The 21598-nt window shown below is 40.9% G+C and overlaps 1 protein-coding gene across 1 annotated transcript; it reads right to left on the bottom strand.

Moving 5' to 3' along the window:
* Positions 1 to 10097: 10097 nt before the first annotated feature.
* Positions 10098 to 21232, bottom strand: KLF6 (Kruppel like factor 6). The gene is made up of 4 exons (XM_033931529.1): positions 20220 to 21232; positions 17158 to 17728; positions 13044 to 13167; positions 10098 to 11315 (listed from the first exon to the last, which is right to left on the bottom strand). Exons 1-4 carry the CDS (start codon positions 20319 to 20321, stop codon positions 11264 to 11266), a joined length of 849 nt encoding a protein of 282 aa, XP_033787420.1. The 5' UTR covers positions 20322 to 21232; the 3' UTR covers positions 10098 to 11263.
* Between the last annotated feature and the right edge of the window lie 366 nt (positions 21233 to 21598).

The following is a 21598-nucleotide window of genomic DNA, read 5'->3' as shown; positions in this document are numbered from 1 at the left end:
CCCGTGTACACAACCATCTCTTTCCCTCCCTTCCTCTCTCCAAAGTCCATGCCTTCTGTGTCCAAACACTCATTCCCTCCCCCATCTCAGCATCTCTTTCCCTCCCTTCTTCTCTCCCAAGTCCATTTCTTCTGTGTCCAAAAACGCATTCCCTCCCCCACCTCAGCATCTCTTTCCCTCCCTTCCTCTCTCCCAAGTCCATTTCTTCTGTGTCCAAAAACGCATTCCCTCCACCTCAGCATCTCTTTCCCTCCCTTCCTCTCTCCCAAGTCCATGCCTTCTGTGTCCAAAAACCCATTCCCTCCCCCACCTCAGCATCTCTTTCCCTCCCTTCCTCTCTCCCAAGTCCATTTCTTCTGTGTCCAAAAACGCATTCCCTCCCCCACCTCAGCATCTCTTTCCCTCCCTTCCTCTCTCCCAAGTCCATGCCTTCTGTGTCCAAAAACCCATTCCCTCCCCCACCTCAGCATCTCTTTCCCTCCCTTCCTCTCTCCCAAGTCCATTTCTTCTGTGTCCAAAAACGCATTCCCTCCCCCACCTCAGCATCTCTTTCCCTCCCTTCCTCTCTCCCAAGTTCATGCCTTGTGTCCAAAACGCACTCCCTCCCCCCTTTTGTGTTCCGTGTTTGCCTCCCAGCCCATCTTTGCAACTTTCTCAGCAAAACGAAGCTCAAGCCGCGAGGCTTGTCTTCTGCTTCCTGCCTGCCCTGCCGCACACAAATAGCCGAACGGAAGTATTCTCCGACGTCAGCGCTGACGTCGGAGGGCAGGCTTTGCTTAAGCCCTCCCTCCGACGTCAGCGCTGACATCGGGGAATGCTTGCGATCGGCTATATGTTAGCTGCAGGGCAGACAGGAACAGGAGACGAGCCTCGCGGCTCGAGATGTATTGAACTCCGCGGGTCCCCCGTCCAGCTCTCTCCTGTCCACGTGGGGCGGACCGCCCCTCTCCCTAGACTGGTGGTACTGCCCTGATGGCGGCCCTGACCGTACGGCACACCAGGCAACATCTCGCGGCACACTAGTGTGCCGCGGAACAGCGGTTGAAAAACACTGCTATAAAGAATTATATATGCTACATAAAGTTATCTAATTATGCATACAATCTGAGGTAATATATCAAAGATAGCAGGTGACCATTAACATTGTCTTTATTTCATGTGACTTGTAGTATTAGTCTGAGTCTCTGGTAGAAATTTCTTTAATTCCCCCCCCCCCTCCCCCCAATTAGATTTTCGCAAAACAAGTGTGTATGCTGCGGTTGTGTGAATTTCAATGGGAAGTTAAGTTCCACACTTTTGCTATTTGACAGTTGAATGATTTGCTGTGAGATGTCTTGTATTTTATATCTCTCTGCGCTTCATATGCTGTTTGTTCATTTCTCTGTGTTTTCTGTTTATACCTCTGCTGAAAAATTGTTTTTAAGTAAATGCTATATCCTGGGGAAAAAGTGTATTTTGAATTACTGGTTGGCTGATACTCCTCCCTCCTTCTGGTATTGGAGGAATAAATTACACAAACTTATGGGTTGGGAGGCCCGAATGGCTTACTTCTCTCGCCGCAGAAGCAGACATTCTCCGTACTTGGTCTCCTTATTTGGACATTTTGCCTCCAAGACGTCGTAGTTGCATTCTGAATAGCCTGCAGTTGTATCCTATCCCCCCTGCCTGACCTTGGTTACTTCTTTGCTCTTGGATTTGGGGGAAGGGGGGGGAAGGAGGGGGCTAGGGGGGGGTCTGTTGGGAGGGACATAAGAGTCCAGTCCTCTTGGGAGGGAGGGGGGGTCCCCTTTCTTGTAAAAACTTCACAATTTTTTGTCTGCCATTGTGCATTTGTTGGTTTGTGGTTCTTTCTTATTAATAAAAACAGATTAAAACTTAAACTTATATCTTTCCGAGTTGGGAATGACAAGAGTTAACATTGATCAGCTGATCTAACCAATCGTTCAGTAAATCTGGGAAAGCTATTAGGGATGTCACCTTATAACGTTTTAAATGCTAAGCAGTATTCTTTTTTTTCTATCACTAACCAGTGTAGTTCTATAAGCAGTGGTGTGACATGGTCAAATCTTGATTTGTAGTATATGAATGTTGCTGAAGTCAGTGGCATAGTAAGGAGGGGGGAACACCATCACCCATCCTCCCCTGCCCCCCCACCCCCCCCACACTACTGCGTGTGTGCCTCTTTCCTTCCCACGTACCTCTCTAACGTTTCTGCTGCTCACGCCAGTGTCGGCTCTTCCTCTGACTTCACTTCCTGGACCCGAGCCTAGGAAGTGATGTCAGACGAAGAACTGGGGTTTCTGCTCACGCCGAGGACATTAAAGAGGTATGGGGGAGGGAAGGGGCGCACGCATGTGGCAGGAGGGGCGGGAAGGAGCAGATGGGGTGGGGTGGAGAAGAGGGCGGGGGGGGGGAGAGATGCCACCACCCCGGGCACCTCTACGCTACGCCACTGGCTGTAGTGTTTTGTATCAGTTCACACACACATACACACACACACACACACACAAAGGCCCTCTTTTACTAAGGTACGCTAATCAAATTAGCGCGCGCTAAACACAAATGCGTGCATGTTAATCTATGGACGCGTTAGCAGTTAGCGTGCGCTAATTCAATTAGTGCGTGCTAATCGGTTAGCGCACCTTAGTAAAAGAGGGGGATAATTTTTTGAACAGATGCTCTTCTGCTTTTGCATTTGTACGTTATTGGATATAGCTCTGGGCGGTGTGTAGGTACGTAGCTTGCCTTAAAAAACAGGCTAAAAATTGGGATCTGTTTTGATATTTAGACATACACATCATCTTCTTATAAAACTGTCCCTTGCATGTAATATTTTTTTTTTTATGTTGCACCTCTCCAAGACTACTTTTGGGATCCAATGAGTAAAAAAGAAACAAGAATTAACTCAGCAACTGAGAATCGGTAAGGCAAAGCCATCCAGGATCACCTATAGAATTCTGGCTCTTACTAAACCGCAGTAGAGCTTCTTACCGTAGGCCAGCAAGGTAACTGCTCCGACACTCATAGGAACTGAAGGAGTATCGGAGCATTTACCTCTCCGGCCTGCAGTAAGAAGCTCTACCATGGTTTAGTTAAAGGAACCCTAAATTTTTTTTTTTGCAAGATTTAGGAGTCCTTTTACTAAGGCGTGCTAACCGATTTAGCATGCTAATCAATTTAGGGTGCGCTAACGGTTAGCGCATATTAAATACTAAGGCGCCCACGGAATATAGTGGGTGCCTTAGCATTTAGCGCTCACTAATCAATTAGCACGCCTTGGTAAAAGAACCCCTTAGGATACTGCCACTGATATATATAGAAGGTGATATTAGGTATTTATCTTTTTGAAGAAATTATTGTATGCAATTGTATGTATACGTGCCCCCTCCCCATTTGCGGTTTCGGCAATCGTGATTTCACATATTCGTGATTTTGGGGGGAGGGGGAAAAAAAACATAGTGTAGCCTTCCCCCCCCGGCATCCCGGCCTTACGTGGTGGTCTAGCGGGCTTTCGGGACAGGAGCGAGCCAATAGGAAATGGTTGTGGGGAGTTCCCGTCGTAGTCTTGAGAGACTACGGGAACTCAGCCATTTCCTACTGGCGATCTGCACGGGGTAGGAGCGTAGGAAGATCGCTCCTGTCCCGAAAGCCCGCTAGACAACCAGGTAAGGCCGGGATGCCGGGGGGAAGGCGGGAGGGAGGCGGGAGTGGGTCAGAGCCAGACCAGAAGATATTCGCGGTATTTCACCATTCGCGGTCCGGCTCTGCCCCTATCTCCCGCGAATTCGGAGGGAGAAGTGTATCCATTTTATGATTGTATTTTGTAAACCGCCTAGGAATAGGTGGGTAAGAAATCTTTTAAATAAATATTCATATATAGACAGCCTGTTATTCCTGCCCATATACCCCCTAAGCCTATATATAGCACTCAAAATTCCACACACAATTTGCTTAATGAGCCAATTAGCACTGATAGTTGTATGCTATTGATTATTGATAGTAATTGGCAACAATTATTTATGCATTCATCTTCCTAATCGGTATTCTATAGATGCGCACACAGATTTTTCTGTGCAGATTGGAAAAGGGAACGGGTCAGGGGCATTTTTATGATTCACATGCACTATTTATAGAATTCAGGGGGGGGGGAATCTGAGTACAATTTAGGTGTGGGGATTTACACCAGGGTTCAGTTGGAGTAAATTTGAACCCGAAGCTAAGCACTATTCTATAAACAACACCCAACTTTGAGGATTGCATACAGAATATTGCATAGCATAGTTTTTGGCACCCAACCCCCTCTTTTACTAAGGTGCGCTAACCAATTAGCGCACACTAATTTATTTAGCGCACGCTAAACGCTAATGCGTGCTTTAGTCTATGGACACATTAGTGTTTAGCACACACTAATTCAATTAGGGCGTACTAATCGGTTGGTGCACTTTAGTAACAGAGGGCCCAAATTTCGTCACCAGTTACAAAACTGAGTCCTTCCTTTATTGGCTAATATGTCAGTTTGCAGAAGGTTTCTATTTTATTCTAGTCTGTATGTTGAATTGTCTACCCTATAGTTTCTGGATTGTAAATTCATGTTTATGTTTTAATAACTTTTACTTTTTGTATTTCGCTTAATAATACAAAATAAGCGATTTATCAAATTTTAATAAAAACTTGAAAACTTCCAGCTATTTACTAAACTCTGCCAGCTGTTTAACATGGCAATTACAGCGGTTCATACTAATGTGAAAATTCCTATTAGATGGTGTGGTATGGCAGAGCCTGCTCTTTGCAGTTAATAGGTGGTTGTTACTGTGTTGCTGATATTGAAGATAAAGAAGAACACCAGATTCATCTGGTGTGATATAACATTAGCTGAGCTGATGTCACCTGTTGTAATATTTATTGAATGATGGTGTGGGTAAAATAGGGGAGGGGACAGAGGGTGAGGGGAATAGATGAGGTGTTGTCAAGGGTCTGTAGAATAAGGATGGACAAGTTTCTAAGAGGAGATAAGAAAGGGTTAATAGACAGAGCTCTTAAGAAAGAAAAATTATTAGAGAGGTTTCTAAGGTGATGGGGGTGGAGCAGCTACGGGATTGGTTGGATCTACTCCTTCCCATTTGTGCTGTTATGTTATGTGTTGTGGGGTGATATACAGGTTATATGTCAACTTGGAAGGGTTTGGTGGCGCTTATGGGGTTGGGGGGAGGTGGTCGCCCCTTTGGGTGGGGCGGAAAATGTGGTTTGGCCCAGTTGAATCTGAGAGATAAGCAGTTAATAAATAAATAAATAAATGTAACACTCGGATGCGATACCGCTGCGAGGGGAAGCATGGCCTTGCGTCACCGTGGGTCATGTTTGGGGGAATGTTATAAGTTTAAAGACTTAACAGGAGCTAGTTTTGACACCGAATAGCTCCCTGGGGGGGGGGGGGGGTGAAATATGCATTGGGAGTTTGTTGGTTTTTGGACAGGGATTTTATTGTAAGTGGAGATAATATTCAGATAGATAATAAAGCTGCAGCCAAATATTTATTCCAATAAAATTGAGTTGTGTGATTATTGAATGATGGTGATTAGCTTTCAGTTGCAACTGATGGGAATGAGAATGCTAATGTTATATGGTGTCTTAAGAGAACTGTGTAGATTTACCAGTTTACCTTTGCACAAGTGTAGGTAACTGCATTCTGTATTATTGTTACTTGCAATAGATTCATCCATCTTTGCTGGCATTAAGCAGCATCTCCAACATTCAATAGATACTTGTGTATTTTCTTGTTCATCTACTACACTGTATTTGTTCTCTTCTACTCATGTCTGAAAGACAATCCAATCATCTTCCTAAGTGATGTAGAAATACAGGCAACTGAATCTTTGGGAAGGTTGCACCAAAAACCAGATTGAAATTTAAGGTTTTATTTGTGATTTATAAACAGTTGTACATAATATTGTCCCTTTTTATACTTTAATACAAAGATTTAAATATAAAATCAAAGTGTTTAAGGCTTGCACAATTGAGGACAGGAGTCCGCGGGGACGGAGCCTGGACAAACTTTGTTCCCGTGTCGTTCTTTATATATTGTACAAATGACTCCCAGTACCAGTCACTGCTCTGCATTAACTGCAATGCTACTCTCCACAAAATACTGGCATGATGCCCAAACATAAATGCAGCTTTTTTTTTTTTACCTAACATATTTGTGTGCTAATACATAATATTAAGTGCAAGACCTTAGCATAATTTAGTAAACAGACCCTTATATGGACAGAATAAGAAGAAATGGTGACGAAAGCAAACTATTTACAATGATTCAGCATGTACTATATATTTACCACTTATATCCTAAGTTTTTTTACATTCAGGTAGTGTATCATATTTCCCTATCTATCCTGGCAGGCTCAAACCCTATCTAGTATACCGGGGACAATGGAGGGATTAAGTGACTTGTCCAGGGTCACAAGGAGCAGTGAGAGATTTGAACCCATAACCTCTATGACCATCGGGAGCAGTGCGGGCCATTCAGTGCGGCTCACCGCGCTAAAAACTGCTATTGCAGTTTCGTAGAAGAGGGGGTAAGATGTGGTAAAATATCCCCTTTTACCGCACCAAAATTTTCCATGCAAATCACTAGCTCGTGATACCTCGGGTGATGGCACAAGCATATGTAACATGTAAAAGACAGTGGAAATATGAAAATTAAACCGCAAATCAATTCTGTAGACATTTTTTGATGTTCATCTCACCAGTCAGGGTACAGGCGTTAATACCAGTGATGAAAAGTGATAAAACAGCTCCTGGCCTTGCAACATGTTCAGAATTGACAGGAAACAGAAGGAAGTTAATGAAGAAATGAAAACTATAACCACAAATTTGCTCATAAGAATTTTTTTTTATGTTATTCCAATAAAAAATACATTCATACAGAAATATAACAATCTTGCAAAAACAATTTCAAATAAAATCTTGTAAAACAAAAATTTTTTTTTACAAAAATCTTACAAAGAGAGTTCTTTAGGGTGCTTCAAAAAAAAGGAGAAATATCACTAATAGAAACGTTTTATTTTTTCAATTTCAAGCAAATGTTTTTTTTTTTCTTCAGTCGGCTCAATTGAGGCTCAGTTATCACCTGAATGGAGTGTACTTGCTTATTAAGAAAATTATAGGCATTAGGACACATACAGTACACAGCCCCACCCTATGCAATGGGATTTCACAAGGGGAACAAGCTAGCGCAGGTCTTTGCTATTATTTACCTTCTTGGTATTATTATGGCTAAGGAAGAACAAGGCAAACTAAAGGTTTTGCAACAACAGAAACTGAGTTCTCCAGATTTTCTGTAGCAACTGCATAGTTTCAGGATTTTGACAATACACAGAGGAAAAAAGGGGAGCATATATTAAAACTGAAATATGATTGCATGACCAAATTCACTTAACAATAAAAATAATTTAAAAAAAGTGCACAGTTTATTAAATTCACCTGACATGTTAAACAGACAACAAGTAAAGCTTAATTGGCCACCGATTCTATAACAAGGATGTCTATAGAGAGCTGCTTGACATGATTTATTTTCTTTAAATTCAACTATGGAGCTGGTCTTAATGGCCAAGCGATTGCAATATGTCAACCTCGTTTTGCTGCCTTGTTTCTCATAAGATCTATTTAACAATATCATCAGTACTTGACAATTATTCTCCTTTTGGAGTTGTTGGTACTGCTTTTGTTATTTACCCCCCCTCCCCCGCTTTATCCAGCTGCGCTAGAGGTTTTTAGCGCAGGCTGATGAGGCAAGTGCTCCGATGCTCGAAGGAATACTATGAGCGTGGCAGCATTTACTGCGATGGCTCACGCTAAAAACCTCTAGCACGTCTTGATAAAAGGGGACCTTAATTTCTAAATTTAACCTAGGCCCCCTCTTTTACTAAAGTGCGCTAATCGATTTAGCATGCGCTAAACGCTAACGCGTGCATGTTAGTCTATAGACGCGTTAGCGTACGCTGATTGGTTAACGCACCTCAGTAAAAGAGGTTAGCTTTCTTAATGAACATTGGTCAGAACTTAGAATTTTGAGAAATAAGCATGAATGTTCTTTAAAGCACAGAATGTGCTCTAAACTATCCCAGCCATTTTTGCTCCCAGCTAACAGCACCTAGCTCATATTGATCCTTTAATTAGAGTCAGGTCCTCCCTGCATGAATTTAACTCCTAAATGCTTAAAGGATCCTTAGTGTATTGGTATTATGCCCTTACCACTTTAAACTAACTTTTGGAAATCTATTCTAGATATGGTCATTTTCAAAAAACCAGTGACCAATGTAAATGATTATTTACTCAAGCACAAGGGCATGTTGACAACCGATTGGCCTGTATGAAGGTAAAAGTATACACATTAGTCTAGCACTTCTGTGGAAACATTCCCAGAGCAAGGTTTAAAATGGGAGAGGGAACAGCGTGCATAATTTCATTTTCAAAACTCTGCACATTGCTTTTTCTAGCAAAGTATCCGTAGATAAAGCTGTTGCTACTCCTGATGGAATTTTTTTCCCCTTGGGCAGTTTAAAAAAAACCAAAAGGAGACTATCCTCCTGTTTTACTAAGGTGCGTTATGCATTTTAGCGTGCATTTAGCATGTGCTAACTGCTAACGTGCCCATAGACTAACATGCACGTGTTAGTGTGTGGTTGGCGCGCGCTAAAACGCTTAGCGCACCTTTGTAAAAAGGAGCCCTATATGTGGACTTTCTCCCTCAGTGAATCGGTGCAACATGCCACAGTAAAAATACCTGCGGCCGTGGCAATTACCTGCATAGTTTTGAAAATTGCTCTCTAAAAAAACACAAGGCACAGCAGTCCGAGAGATTCTCGCTGCCATCAAAAAACAAGCACAACAAACCTCAGGCGGATAAAAGTAATTTGAGTAACTGTGGTTTTTGCACATTTTGCTTTCCATATAATGAGAAAATAGCAATTTAAATAAAACACATTACAAACCAAATTACAAAGAAAACAAAATAAAACATATTTTATAAATTTATTATAACACTGATCAAAGACTACTGAGCAGTGGCTCTCAAATGCATTAAACCATCTTGATCCCTCTCTTTATAACACATGGCCCATATGGGGTTCATAGACAGTGGCGTGCAAGACGCCAGCGCGCTGACAATCCAGCGCCGACAATTCGGCGCAAGACAGAAGCGCGCGGGGGAAAAAGTAATTTTTAAAGAGGTCCGATGGGGGGTGGGGTGGCAACCCCCCCACTTTATTGGTTAGTGTTCGCGCTGCTGTTGGAGGAGGGTTCGGGAGGTTGGAAACCTCCAGTATAGCGAAAACGGAACTTTTTCTGATTTTTTTCGGGAAAAGTTCTGTTTTCTCTATAATGTGGGGGGTTTCACCCCCCACATCCCCCGCAACGCAGCGCGAACACTAACCAATAAAGTGGGGGGGGGGGTTGCCACCCCAAACTCCCCGTCGGAGCTCTTTAAAAATTACTTTTTTCCCCTGCGCGCTTCTGTCTTGCGCCGAATTGTCGGCGCGCTGGCATCTGGCGCGCGATTATCCCGTCACGCCCATATGGTCAGTAGTATAAATAGAATGCAAGAGAGTTGTGCAGACGATCATCTACATTTATAAATACATATGTATATAGGTATATACATGTGCATTTACATTAGCTATCAGATCATTTATTAAATAAATCCATAAACTGGGAACATTCTCTTTGCAGGAAATGCACTATTTTGTTATAACTGTACCTTCGAAACGCTTTGCAAATTAACTCCCCCCCCCACACACACAACTTTTACAAAGTCACGCTAGCGACTGGCATGCGGCAAAAGCACCCAAAGTCCTTTAAATGCTTATGGGCTTTGGGGCAGCTGCCGCAGCGGCTCGCGCTATCGGGCTTTGTAAAAGGGAGGGGGGTAAGTATGACATGCATGCATTGGCGGGGGTTCAAGTCTCATTATGGAGGTCAATGCACAAATTCATAAGATGACACAGGCAAGTAATTAAATATTGATATGTGCATTACATTTCACACTGACAGTCAACACGAAGCAATATAATGGTAAATATTGACGTTTTTTTTTTGAGAGAGAGAGAGAAAAACTGTTTCTGGTGCATATTTGTCTTTTAGTAGAGGACTTGAAGTGCATTGTGTGATGCATATTGGACAGCGTACACTTCCAGGTGACAAAAGAGCCTTAAAAAAGCATGCATCACCCATACCCCTGTAATAGACCCCCCTACAAGAGAAGGTCACTTGCATAAGGCACCATTATTAAGGTAAACAGTGCATTAACAGCTAGAAAACCAGAAATTAGTCCTCAAGGCATAAATAAGAGAAAATTAGCTGCATGAGAAAAATCAGGTTTTTTTTTTTTTTGTTTTTTTTTTTTAAGCTATAGTGGTTTTATCCACCCAACAGAAAAATTATTCAGGTTTCATACATAACAATGTAACATCATAGACCAATTGTATCTTAGCTGCTCTTAACTGGAATCAAAATTGCAGTCCTGATTAAAGAATGGAAAAGCGTATAGTTCCCCAGAACCATGCAATACCTTTCTATTATAATGAAAAGTTATAGTTTTGTGTTATATTTGTAAATACACAGCTTATACAATGGATTACAAATGAGCTCTGTAGCATGTAAAACAAGCTACTTAACACATTGCACGTTTAATAGCTGCACCAGACACCAAAAGCTCCTCTCACACAGGAAAGGGGGCCATCTCCACTCTGGGGTCCCAATCTTTTTTTTTTTTTTTTTCCTTTTATAAATTCCTTTAAATTGCAGACCCTTCTGGAAATGATTGGTGGTTGTCCCATCTCTAGGTATGTCCTTGCATACAAACACTCAAACCACTTTTTTTTTTCTCTTCCAGTTTTTAACTCAACCACAAGGAAAAAAAAAATGTTCCTCATCATACCAGTCATCAATAAATCCTCATGAACATCATACAGTCACCCAATCATTAACATTCTCAGTGCACATGCTCACGGCAGTGGCTTAGGAGCCACTCAAAAGATCAGGTACCAATAATGCATGAGTCCAGGAGATCCCAAACCGCACACACCACGGTTGCTATGCCGCTTCGTACATGATTTACTAGCCCTCAGAAGACCTTCAAAGAAGAAAGGACCTGAAGGCAACTGGGTGGGGTGCAAAATGGCATGCTTTGGCTGGAACACGCATCCCTTCTCACAAGGCAGTTCAACCTTGAAGCCGCTTAGCCCACTGGATTCACCTCTTGACCCATTCAGAGGTGTCTCTTCATGTGAAGGGCCAGGTGGTCAGACCTGGAAAAACACCTGTCAAAAAAACAAACATTTGGTTATTTTAATTGACTTTTTCTCCTTGCTGCACAGTGGATTCAAGAACTTTTAACAGGTGGCACGGGTTCCATCTCATTTAAGGCACATAGATCCAAATCTGGTTAAGCTGAATCTGGACTGCCATCAAATTTGACTCAATCCGCTCAACTATTGTGTATCCCCGAAAATAAGACCTACCCCCAAAATAAGCCCAAGTTAAGAGCGACACCTGAAGCCAAACCAACATTCCCCGACTCCATCCCTGACACTGGTGCTGCCTGATTTGCCAATCATCTCTCCCTTCCTCTCCTCCACCCCAATTCTTTCTCTTTCCTTTCTCTCTACCCCATGTGCAGCATCTTTCCTTGCCTCTCTCCCATCCCCTTGTGTAGAAGCTCCAAGGCCTCCAAAAACAGTGGCACCATTCTGAACAGCCCTGGCGAGGATAACCCATACCTCCAACAAAATCCATCTCAAAATTACAATAAAACAAATACAAGCAAAATAACTAGATAAATACAAACCCTGTTACATAGGATGGGCTTTGTCAAGTTCCATCCTCAGGGGCTGCAAACTGTCCATAGTTTCAGGATATCACTGATTAATTATATTCAGTAAGAATTGTAATTAAAAATTATTTTTAAATAAAACACTAAACCCTAAACATTCTGAGTTCATTCTCTCATATCTATATGTATTACATACATTTGTCCACCAGTTTGTTGTGATCATTTGAACCGCAATTCCAGTTAAAATCAAGAAAAGACGGCTTTTAAATTTATCAAGGGGAGGTTTAATATGTAAAATAGTACCACAAATAATTGCTTCATATGTTAATGGAATATCTGATTCTAAGACTATATTTATTTGTCTCCAAATTGACTTCCAAAAACTAAATATCAGCGGACAAAAAAATAACAGATGATCTAAAGTCCCTATGTCAGTATGACAGTGCCAGCATCTATTTAATCTAGAACTATCTAATTTTTGCAACCGAACTGGGGTTCAAAAAATTCTATGCAATAAAAATAACCATGCTTGGCTCATAGATGCTGACGCCATACATTTTAACCTCCAATTCCAAATTCGTGGCCAATGAGATACAGAAATATACTGCTTAATCTCGATGCTCCAAATATCTCTAAGACTATTTTTTGGTTTTTTATTCACAAATTCAGAAATTAATTGTCAATATTAATAATTGATGGAAAGGGGTTGGGTATAGCTATGATTCTATAATATTATTGTTTGAGATAGTGTATTCTTTGTAATATATTGTTACTTTCCAATTAAATGTATTACACTATTGTAACTAAAAAAAAAATAATAAAAATGTTAAAAAAAAAAATTATTTTTAAGAAATGCATGAAGGATGTGCATACAATAGAGGTAATCTCTCTCATCCATATTCATTAGAAATATCCAGAAAAAATGGCCAGTTTGCAGCCCTCAAGGACTGAACTTGGACAAGTCTAACATAGGTACATAATTCTAGACTTACATTTGCTTTCCTTGTACACAGAACAGTCTTATGCCATCCAGATTCAGCAACTTGCTTAAACAAGTAAATGTGGATGACTTCTTCAGTATAACTTTTAGCATGGCAGAACGTTTATCAGTTGCACTATGCTTAAAAATGAACCTTATACATAAACAAATTTCCCTGCTCCCCCAAACATCATCATGAATCACACTAGTAGTTAGGATGACAAGACATTAACATACCTGTCACAGTGAGTGCACTTAAAAGGCTTGGCACCAGTGTGCTTTCTGAAGTGCCTGGTTAACTCGTCACTCCTTGCAAAACGCCACTCACACCCTTCCCATGAACATCTGTAAGGCTTTTCTCCTGCAAAAGATGAATGACAATTGGGGTTAACCATGGACAACCATAATCCTACAGAAGGAACTCATCCCTAACATAAAAACACAGACTGCTGAAGAAAATGCCATGTCATAAAGTATGAGTGGGAACACAGAGCATAGAGTGGGAAAAAGAGTTAATATACCAATGAGGACGTTGAGAATAAATGTTGCCACCAGAACATAACTGATAAATTGATGTCCTAGAAAGCTTAATCTAAACATGAATCCTAAAAAAATATTAAATATAATTCTGAAGTAAAGTATTATGTAACCCACTGTAATGCGGATAATGGGTTTCCTGTCTTCCACTTATGTGCAGAGAAGTCAGATCTGTGTTCCCCACCATTTGGCTGGCTTGGAGGGCATGAAAGATTCTTGATATTCAATCCTTCTTACCCTTTAAAAAGGACCCATTTAATCTGCGTTAATATTTTACATCTACTGAGCATTAACAGCCAAATCTAAGATGCCTTTGGGCAAATCCTTCGTGTTAACTGCCTTGTCTGTTCCCAGCACTTTAGGAAAAAAAGCCATCCCTGATGTCGACACAGAGCAATAATCCCTATTGTGAGTTAATGGCATGACTGGTAACATGCAATGCAGCAAACACCACCCATTTGGAAGTATAGCTAACTGCACCGCAATTAATGTGTCATACTGACCTTTGTGTTAATTTCAGGATGCAACCCCTGCCTTTCAGCATTCCCCCTAACATGCATTTCTGTGTTTAGTATGGGCTGGTTGCCACAAACATTAATATGCAAAATTAACTATTAGCGCAATATCGTGCTGCTAGCATGCAGTAAAAACCTAAGGCATCTTAATAAATAAAGGCAGTAGATTCTGAGATTAACTATACTTGACACATTAATAGACATTAAACCACGCACTGGACATGTGACCAATATTCAGTTGACAAGAGGCAATAGAGAAGTCTTTCTCCAGGCTGGTTTCATGAATTCTACATTTAAGAGTTGACTCGCAATACTGTTTTTTATCTTTTAGCCCCTGATCCTTGGATCGCATTATGCCTATATAGATTCAAGGTGATTTACAAAGGTTAAGAGACCATAAAATACATGGGGAGCTTACAATAGAAAGGCTTTTCTGCTAAGAGTACAAGCAAAGGGCCTTGACATTATCTGCCAGTGCTAACGATTACAAACTATGTAATGCAGAACGAGTTATGTAGCATGGTCAGCTATACAGTGTAGTACTGGTTAAGCAAAGTATACAGCTTAAGGTTACAATTGGATTGGTTCTAATGGTTTGTGGTATAGAAATGTTTTCAGTTTTCTACTGAACTTTAGGTAACCGGATCCTTTTCTGGTGATAAATCATATTCTAAGTTTTGATGGCAACGTGGGTGAACAATGAGTTGAATATACATTCATACTTGGTTCCTTTCGGTGACGGGCGAATCATTTTAGAAGTGATAAACAATCTGGTTGATGTGGTGTGTAGAATGGAGGATATTTAGTTCCTTCGATGGGGCTGGCATTATGTATGAGGAAAATAATACATAATATTTTGAAGGAGATGCGGGAGGACAAGGGTAGTCAATGAAGTTTGTGGTAATATTCTGTTATTGCATCTAATTTCTTGAGCTTGAAGATAAGTCTAATTTGCTGTGTTTGGAATGAGCTGCAGTCTATGTAGTTGTTTGGTGCTCACACCTGAGTATAGAGAATTGCAATAGTGTAGTTGCGATATAATGACCATTTGAACTAAAATGCTCATTATATCGCAAAGTGGTGTTCGCAAAAGATGGGTCTGATCAACCGGAGTTGTTTCATGCTAAGGAAGGTCTTCTTCCACAGGTTGCAGGTTGGGGTATGTAAGAGTGTTGAGTCGAGGATGACACCAAATACTTTGGATACACTGAGGTTGGTTCCAGATGGTAGAAGTATGGGGAATATCTGTTGGGCGATATGAAACCAGAGTAACTTCGTTTTAGTGGTGTTTAACTTGAGTTTGTTTTGGTTGGTCCAGTTAGAGATTTTATTTATTCCATTTGAGACATTTGCCAAGGCTGGATCAAACTGTTAAGTAGGAAAATGTCATCTGTATAAGTGAGCATTTGCTCTTTGTTTGAGAACTGGGAATTCTCTTCCCACTACCATCATATTGGAACAATCATTTCCTCATTTCAAGTTACTTTTTACCTTTTCAGAGAAGACTGGTTGATGGTGTCTGCGGTCAGGTGCTTAGGATGACAGGCGACAAGACTATTAATTATTCTTTTAGTATAAATGACTGTGAGGTGATTGATATCTCTTTTCTTTTATATTTGCTGGTGTTTTTTTCTTTTTCAGTTATGTGTTTTAATGATAGTTTGTACACCACTTATATCCTTAATTGATAAAAGCGGTATATCAAATCAATAAATAATAACAAGATTTGGGGAAAAAAACTGCAAAGTGTCCAGTGCTCGAATTCTATATACAATGCCCAGATTTGGGCTCATTCCTAATATGTGCTTCCAACTAAATTGGTTAACGAGATGTTAATGATCAATAATTGGTGGGGGATTGGCACACTATTTTACAACGCTGGGCACCTAAATACCATAGTACACAACCCAAAAGGGGGGTGAGTTAAAGGCATTTCAAAAATATTTTGCATACCACGATTTATACCAAGTTTCAGCAGGTATAAGTTTGGCGCCAAGAATTGGGTGTAAGAATCTGTACTACGCGCCATTCTATAAAGGTTGTATGATCTTTATAGAACAGTACCCAGCACCAATCTTTTCTAGTGCCCATTTGTGAGCACTATAGGATTCCCCTCTTCAAGTAATATTGTGACTTGAATGCCATTAGGATTAGTGCAACCCAATGTTGTGCTATGATGGTGAGATGGTGACTAAGTTGAACATAGTACACGACATAGACATTTTATTTCTACTGGTTTTCAGTTAATCAAATAATACAAAGTCTGTGTGCCTGTTTTTGATTCTTTTTATTCCAGACTGAAATGAAAACTCTCTCTGGGGTACGTACAATTTAGAACCATTGGCAGATTTTTCTTTAAAAATATAATGCTAGAACTATTACTTTAAATGTCTAAGGAATGAAAGATGCAGGAAACTAGAGATTCTGAAGCACCTCCTACTTAGCCACGCCCACCACAGTGAATATAACACATGCAAACTTCACTGTAGCACAGAAAGCTAGACAGTGTACTCAATGAAAGATTCTGTGGGAAAAAAACGTTTAAAAAAATATAAACCCTCCCAAACCTAAAAAAATAAAAGTCATAAAATAGGGTAGAAATTAAAAAGATATCTCTAAAGGATCTAAATGGCCAAGAAAGAGTTATTTTGAGGAATTTAGCTAATAATGCTGCATCAAGAAAGTATTGTCTTCCTAAATATAGTCTACCAGATAGCTGTAAAGAAGACACTAAGAAGATTAACAAAACAGTTTTAATACACCAGATCATCTATAAACTACATAAATCTTTGATCCAGAATTTTCATTCTACAAAATCTAGAAAATAATAAGGGCTCAATAATTCCTAGGCTACCAGCTGCAATTAACTTTGGAAACTTTTCTGAAGTGTGGCAGAACTAGAGTTCTTTAGTTAGAAATTAAATTTCATTGGATGAAAAAGAATTCCTAGTGGTCAATTTACTCCTGCAATCTGCCCTTCTTTAATTAAGTGGCTCCCAGGGAATAAAGAACATTCTGCTAATTGGCAAAGATAAACCATTCACCCATGACAAATGAACAGTTTCTGATGGTTCATCTTAGCACCCAAAGGCTTCAACACCACTTTGACAAGAATGCAGAAATGATGTTTTCACAGGCTGGTTAGCCTGTGGCATGATTACATTATCTGTAAGCTCTGGGACTATACCCAGTGGTTGCATAATGTTATGACAACAGTATCAGCAGGGGGTTTCCTGCTCTGAAATTTCAGGATTCTCTCAAGGAGGAAGCAATGAAGAAGAAGAAAAAAATCATCATACCTGTATGAGTGCGTTGATGTGCTTTCAGGTGTGAACTTTTGGTGTAAACTTTCCTACAGCCATTGAAATCACACCTATGGATACGTCTCCTACCATCTGGTGAAGCCTCGCCATTGACCGGACTACCTTTTTCCAAAGTCTTTCCAATGGAACCACTACGAATTTTCCCCGTGTGCAATTCACTGGGCACACCATTCCATAGAGGAGGAGAAGGCTCCTTACTCAGCTCTGGAGATGAAGGGGGAGTAGACGTGACTGATGAACTTAAATTTCCTGAATTGGGTAAAACATCATTTATGGGTTCTGAGGTAAACTTAATTGTAGGTGAAAGTTCTTCAGAGCTGTCTGAAGACTCACTGCTTACATCAGAATTCAAGCTGTTGGTCTCTAAGTTCTGGTTACTGTGAGTGTCCTCTTTTGGAATACACGTAATCCTTGGGTCCGAGTCCTCCTTTTTCTCACAAGCCAGAATAATTTTGGTCCAGATGTCCTCTTCTCTGTCAAATTTAAATTCTGATGCAGACACATAACAAGGCTCGCTTTGAAGGTATCGCTCCAATTCCAAGCAAGTCTAAAGACAATTGAATAAATGTTTTTATACAACGCTTGCAATTTCTGGATGCATCATAGTATACAACATTATTAGCAAATGGAAGTGGCATGCTCCTCATTTTCATATACCCATTCAATTCAAATCCTTCTCATGCATTCATTAACCTCCGGACTGCTTCAAGGGGAACAATGGTTATAAAACATTCTTATATTTTCCAAATGATTACTAAACTGGTTTCTGCACTATTCACTAGATAAGTCTATGCAGCTTAACTTTAGTGAACCCTAATGAACTATTGTCCACCCATGTGTAAGGCACATGAACCACAAGCACCAATGCCCTGTAGTCTGATTGTCAAACGGGGGAAATGCTGTCACGTCACCGGGAAGCAGCATAAAGCCACATTTTAGTAGACTCATGCTAGCCAAAAGTCTGTCCTCAAAAGCCATCAATGAAGCTGCTGAGAACCAGCCCATTTCTTGTGTACCGAAATGCAGCTTACTAGACTCTCAAAGAATGTCATTTCCAAGTGCACTGGCATGTACCATGCATATTTTAAGCTGCCTGCGCTGTGATTAGACTAGAGCAGCATAAGGAACCTTTAATTACATACAAGAAGTTCCAGTATAGTGATGGGTTATTGTGGAGGATGTAAAAAGGGGAAATTACCCCAAAGTCCTGCTGGGACTCCACAATGAACAAGGAACTTTATTTACTGGCCAACAGTGCAACTGCATGAGTCATCACTCTATTTCTTTCAGGCAATGCCAAAAGAGACTTCCTTTTAAATTTTGATCAACAGCCAAGCAAGCACTCTGCTATGTGCATGCAAGCTGACATGTCCTTCTTTCCCTAAAGTAGCTAAAAGTGCATTTATCAGTGCGATCCACATTTCAGACTTTTTTTTTGCAGCCCCAGACATTTTTAATGCATTTAACGCCAGATTGAGATATTCTGCTGTGATTATTTTCCGCTCTGGAGATCCAACCACAGCTATGTACTGTATCTAAGGCACAGATTTAAATGCTCAGTGTCACATTTTCAATTTTCATTTCAAAGCCTACTTGTACCAGTGTCTTATTTTAGCAAGATCACACATTTGCTTGCAGGCAAAGCCCAACAAAATACCACACATAGTTTCCAGCAGACTGCCTGGGGAGAGTTTCAGTCATGGCACTTTGGCTGTGATATGTCCCATCGAGCTAACAGTCTGCAAATAATGCAAAGCAAGAGCGAGCAAAATAAAATCAATATTTTCTGTCTCATAATGAGACAACTGGCTTGCCATTCACGTAAAACTATTGATAAGAGAAGGCACAAAGCTACATTGATCCGCCAGGAAATTGGAAAGGACATTTATTGTTATCTTGTTAAACTTTAATAATCTAGCTAATTTAAATTCTCCATTATGTAGATTAGCTAGGAGGCCAGAATGAAGATCTCCGAGTTTAAATGCCTCTAAAGGCTACTGGGAGATAAAGTCTGGCTCTCTGCCCAAATCCCAAATGCCTGAAGGAAACTACTTAAGATCGATTTCAATCACGTAGTATGAAGCTGTCTCTTTGAAGGGGAAAAATGCATACAATTAAGTAGGCATGAGATGACTGTAACAATTTGCATTGCAACCCTCTTCAGACGTTTCTGTCTTTTCAACAAATAAGCAGACATTTGATCTTGTAATTTGGTTTGACAAAAGTAAACAGAGTGGAAAGCCAAACCGAAACTTCACTCTCCCCCCTACAAAAAAAACAACAACAAGACAATGGCAAATTCAAGTTTCAACGCTAGTAAGTCCATTGCTTCCAGTAAAACCATATATATATATTTTTTTTTTGTATTTACTTATTCAATTTTCTCTACCGTTCTCCCAGGGGAGCTCATTTATTGGAACTCAGAAGGCATCAGGGGAAATTCCTCCTTCCTAAGCAAGGAAAATGCAATCGGGAAAACACGATGACTGGCTGTCATATGACTAGCAAAGAGCAAACGATTGCAAAACAGCCTGCAAGCCACTGAAGCCTTTCTTGGCCGAGCTATATGTCTGCTGGAGTTCTCATTGCGAAGCCACACAGATTCACTAACCAGCAAGCAGATTTTCAATAGCAGAAAGAACGGGGGGAGGGGATACTCTTGGCAATGCATTGCTGAGATGACAAGATCCAGCTGTGCAGTTTGGACCTGGTACAAGGGTAAACTTTGCCAATGGCTGCTCTGTACAGTAGAACTAGAGAAATCAAAGCTCAGGAACGATAGGAGGTTATACTTTACAGTCATTCCAGCTGCTGGAAAAAAAAAATGTTTAAATTCTACTCTGCCAAAAGCTTGCATGTAAACACTCGGCCGCAGTTTTCTAAGCTGTCAAACTCCTTTCACTAAGACAGGCAACGTTATCATTAAAAAAAAAAGAATCCCGCTCAGTAAAATGTATAATGCAACGCAAATCGTAAACCCTGATTAACTGCACTGGTAGAAATACTTAACTAATCGGTCAGTGAAATAACTCATTTACCTGTTGCCAGTATTCTTCGAGAGACGGTAAAGCGGAGAAGTAACCAGTGTCGTGAACAATCTGAAGCTCCTGGAAAATGCTGCACATTGGTAGAACATCCATGATCTAGTTAACTTCAATTGTGTTACAAAAAATATATACGTATGTATATATGTGTGCGTGTATGTCATATAGGAAAAATAAATCCTTAGCGAATGAAGTCCAAGGTTCCAGCAGGCTTAATTGCACAGCAATTGAATCAAAAGACAAACTTCGTCTACATCAGAGGACTTGCTCAGCGCTTACAATATTTGCAAACACTGAGCTGACTGCAAGTGTTAACCTCTGCAAACTTCATACTGTATTCAAAAATGCTTCTTGCAAGCCTCGCCCACGTGATCTCTCTACGCCGGCTCAAACCACCAACCAATCGCTATGCCCCGCCTGATGCCGTGTGTCTATGATGTCAGTCTGGTCCAATCGCCGAGCTCGACACATTCACGGAGGCTCTGGTGTGAGGAAACTGCTTCGTAACGGCTCTAGGCATTGGCCAGATTCGAAATTCGGTCCCCTCCGATTGGTAGGCGCTAGGCGGCTATTTTTAGCAGGGTATATAATGCCGAAGAGCAGAGAATGGCGAGAGAGTAGCTGATGGCTCAGTTTTAGATGGTGGCCGCTGTGAGCGCCTTTGAGCTACGGAGCGCGTCCGGCGATCGCGCGTGGGGGGGGAAAAAAAAACAACTCCCGGGGATGTTTCAGTTCACGCGCGGAGAGCGGCGGAGGTCGGAGTGATTAAAATCAAACGTTAAAAAAAAAAAATCAACAACAAACAAAAACGAAACAAAGCTTTCACGGTTAGGGGGCGGAGGTGGAGCGCGCGCAGTTTATAGACGGCAGTTCCCCTGTCGTCCGGCAGGAGGTGGCAGTGCTTCTTCCTTCCTAGCCTGACGGCAAGGGGCCACCTCTAGGTTTCCCCAGTTGCTTCCAGCGCGCTCCCCGCCGCAGTCGTCAGCGGAGCCAGCCACTGTGTTTGTCTCCTTATCGGGAAAGAAAACGGAGAGCCTAAAAAAAAAGAAAAAATCCCACACACTTCTGCATCTCGTCGTACAATGGTTTAGTTAGCTCACTGCAGGGAAGTGATCACTTAAATAGAGGCAAGGATTAAAAAAAAAAAAAAAAGAGCGAGATCACAGTAGATGTTCCAGCAATTAGATATTCACTTCCCACTCGCCAATAACAGTATTCTTCAAACTACAAATGATCTGCAATTTGTCTTGCAGGCGAACTTTTATTTATATATATATATATTGTTGGAAGGTTTACAGCTGCTTATGACAGAATATATATATATTTAAATTTACAGGATATACATAAACGAAGAGATCTTTTTGATGAGTTGA

This window comes from Geotrypetes seraphini, chromosome 2, assembly GCF_902459505.1.
Source record: "Geotrypetes seraphini chromosome 2, aGeoSer1.1, whole genome shotgun sequence".
NCBI classification, from domain to species: Eukaryota; Metazoa; Chordata; class Amphibia; order Gymnophiona; family Dermophiidae; genus Geotrypetes; species Geotrypetes seraphini.
The sequence above is the reverse complement of the archived record's forward strand: the minus strand, read 5'-3'. Positions and strand labels throughout refer to the sequence as shown.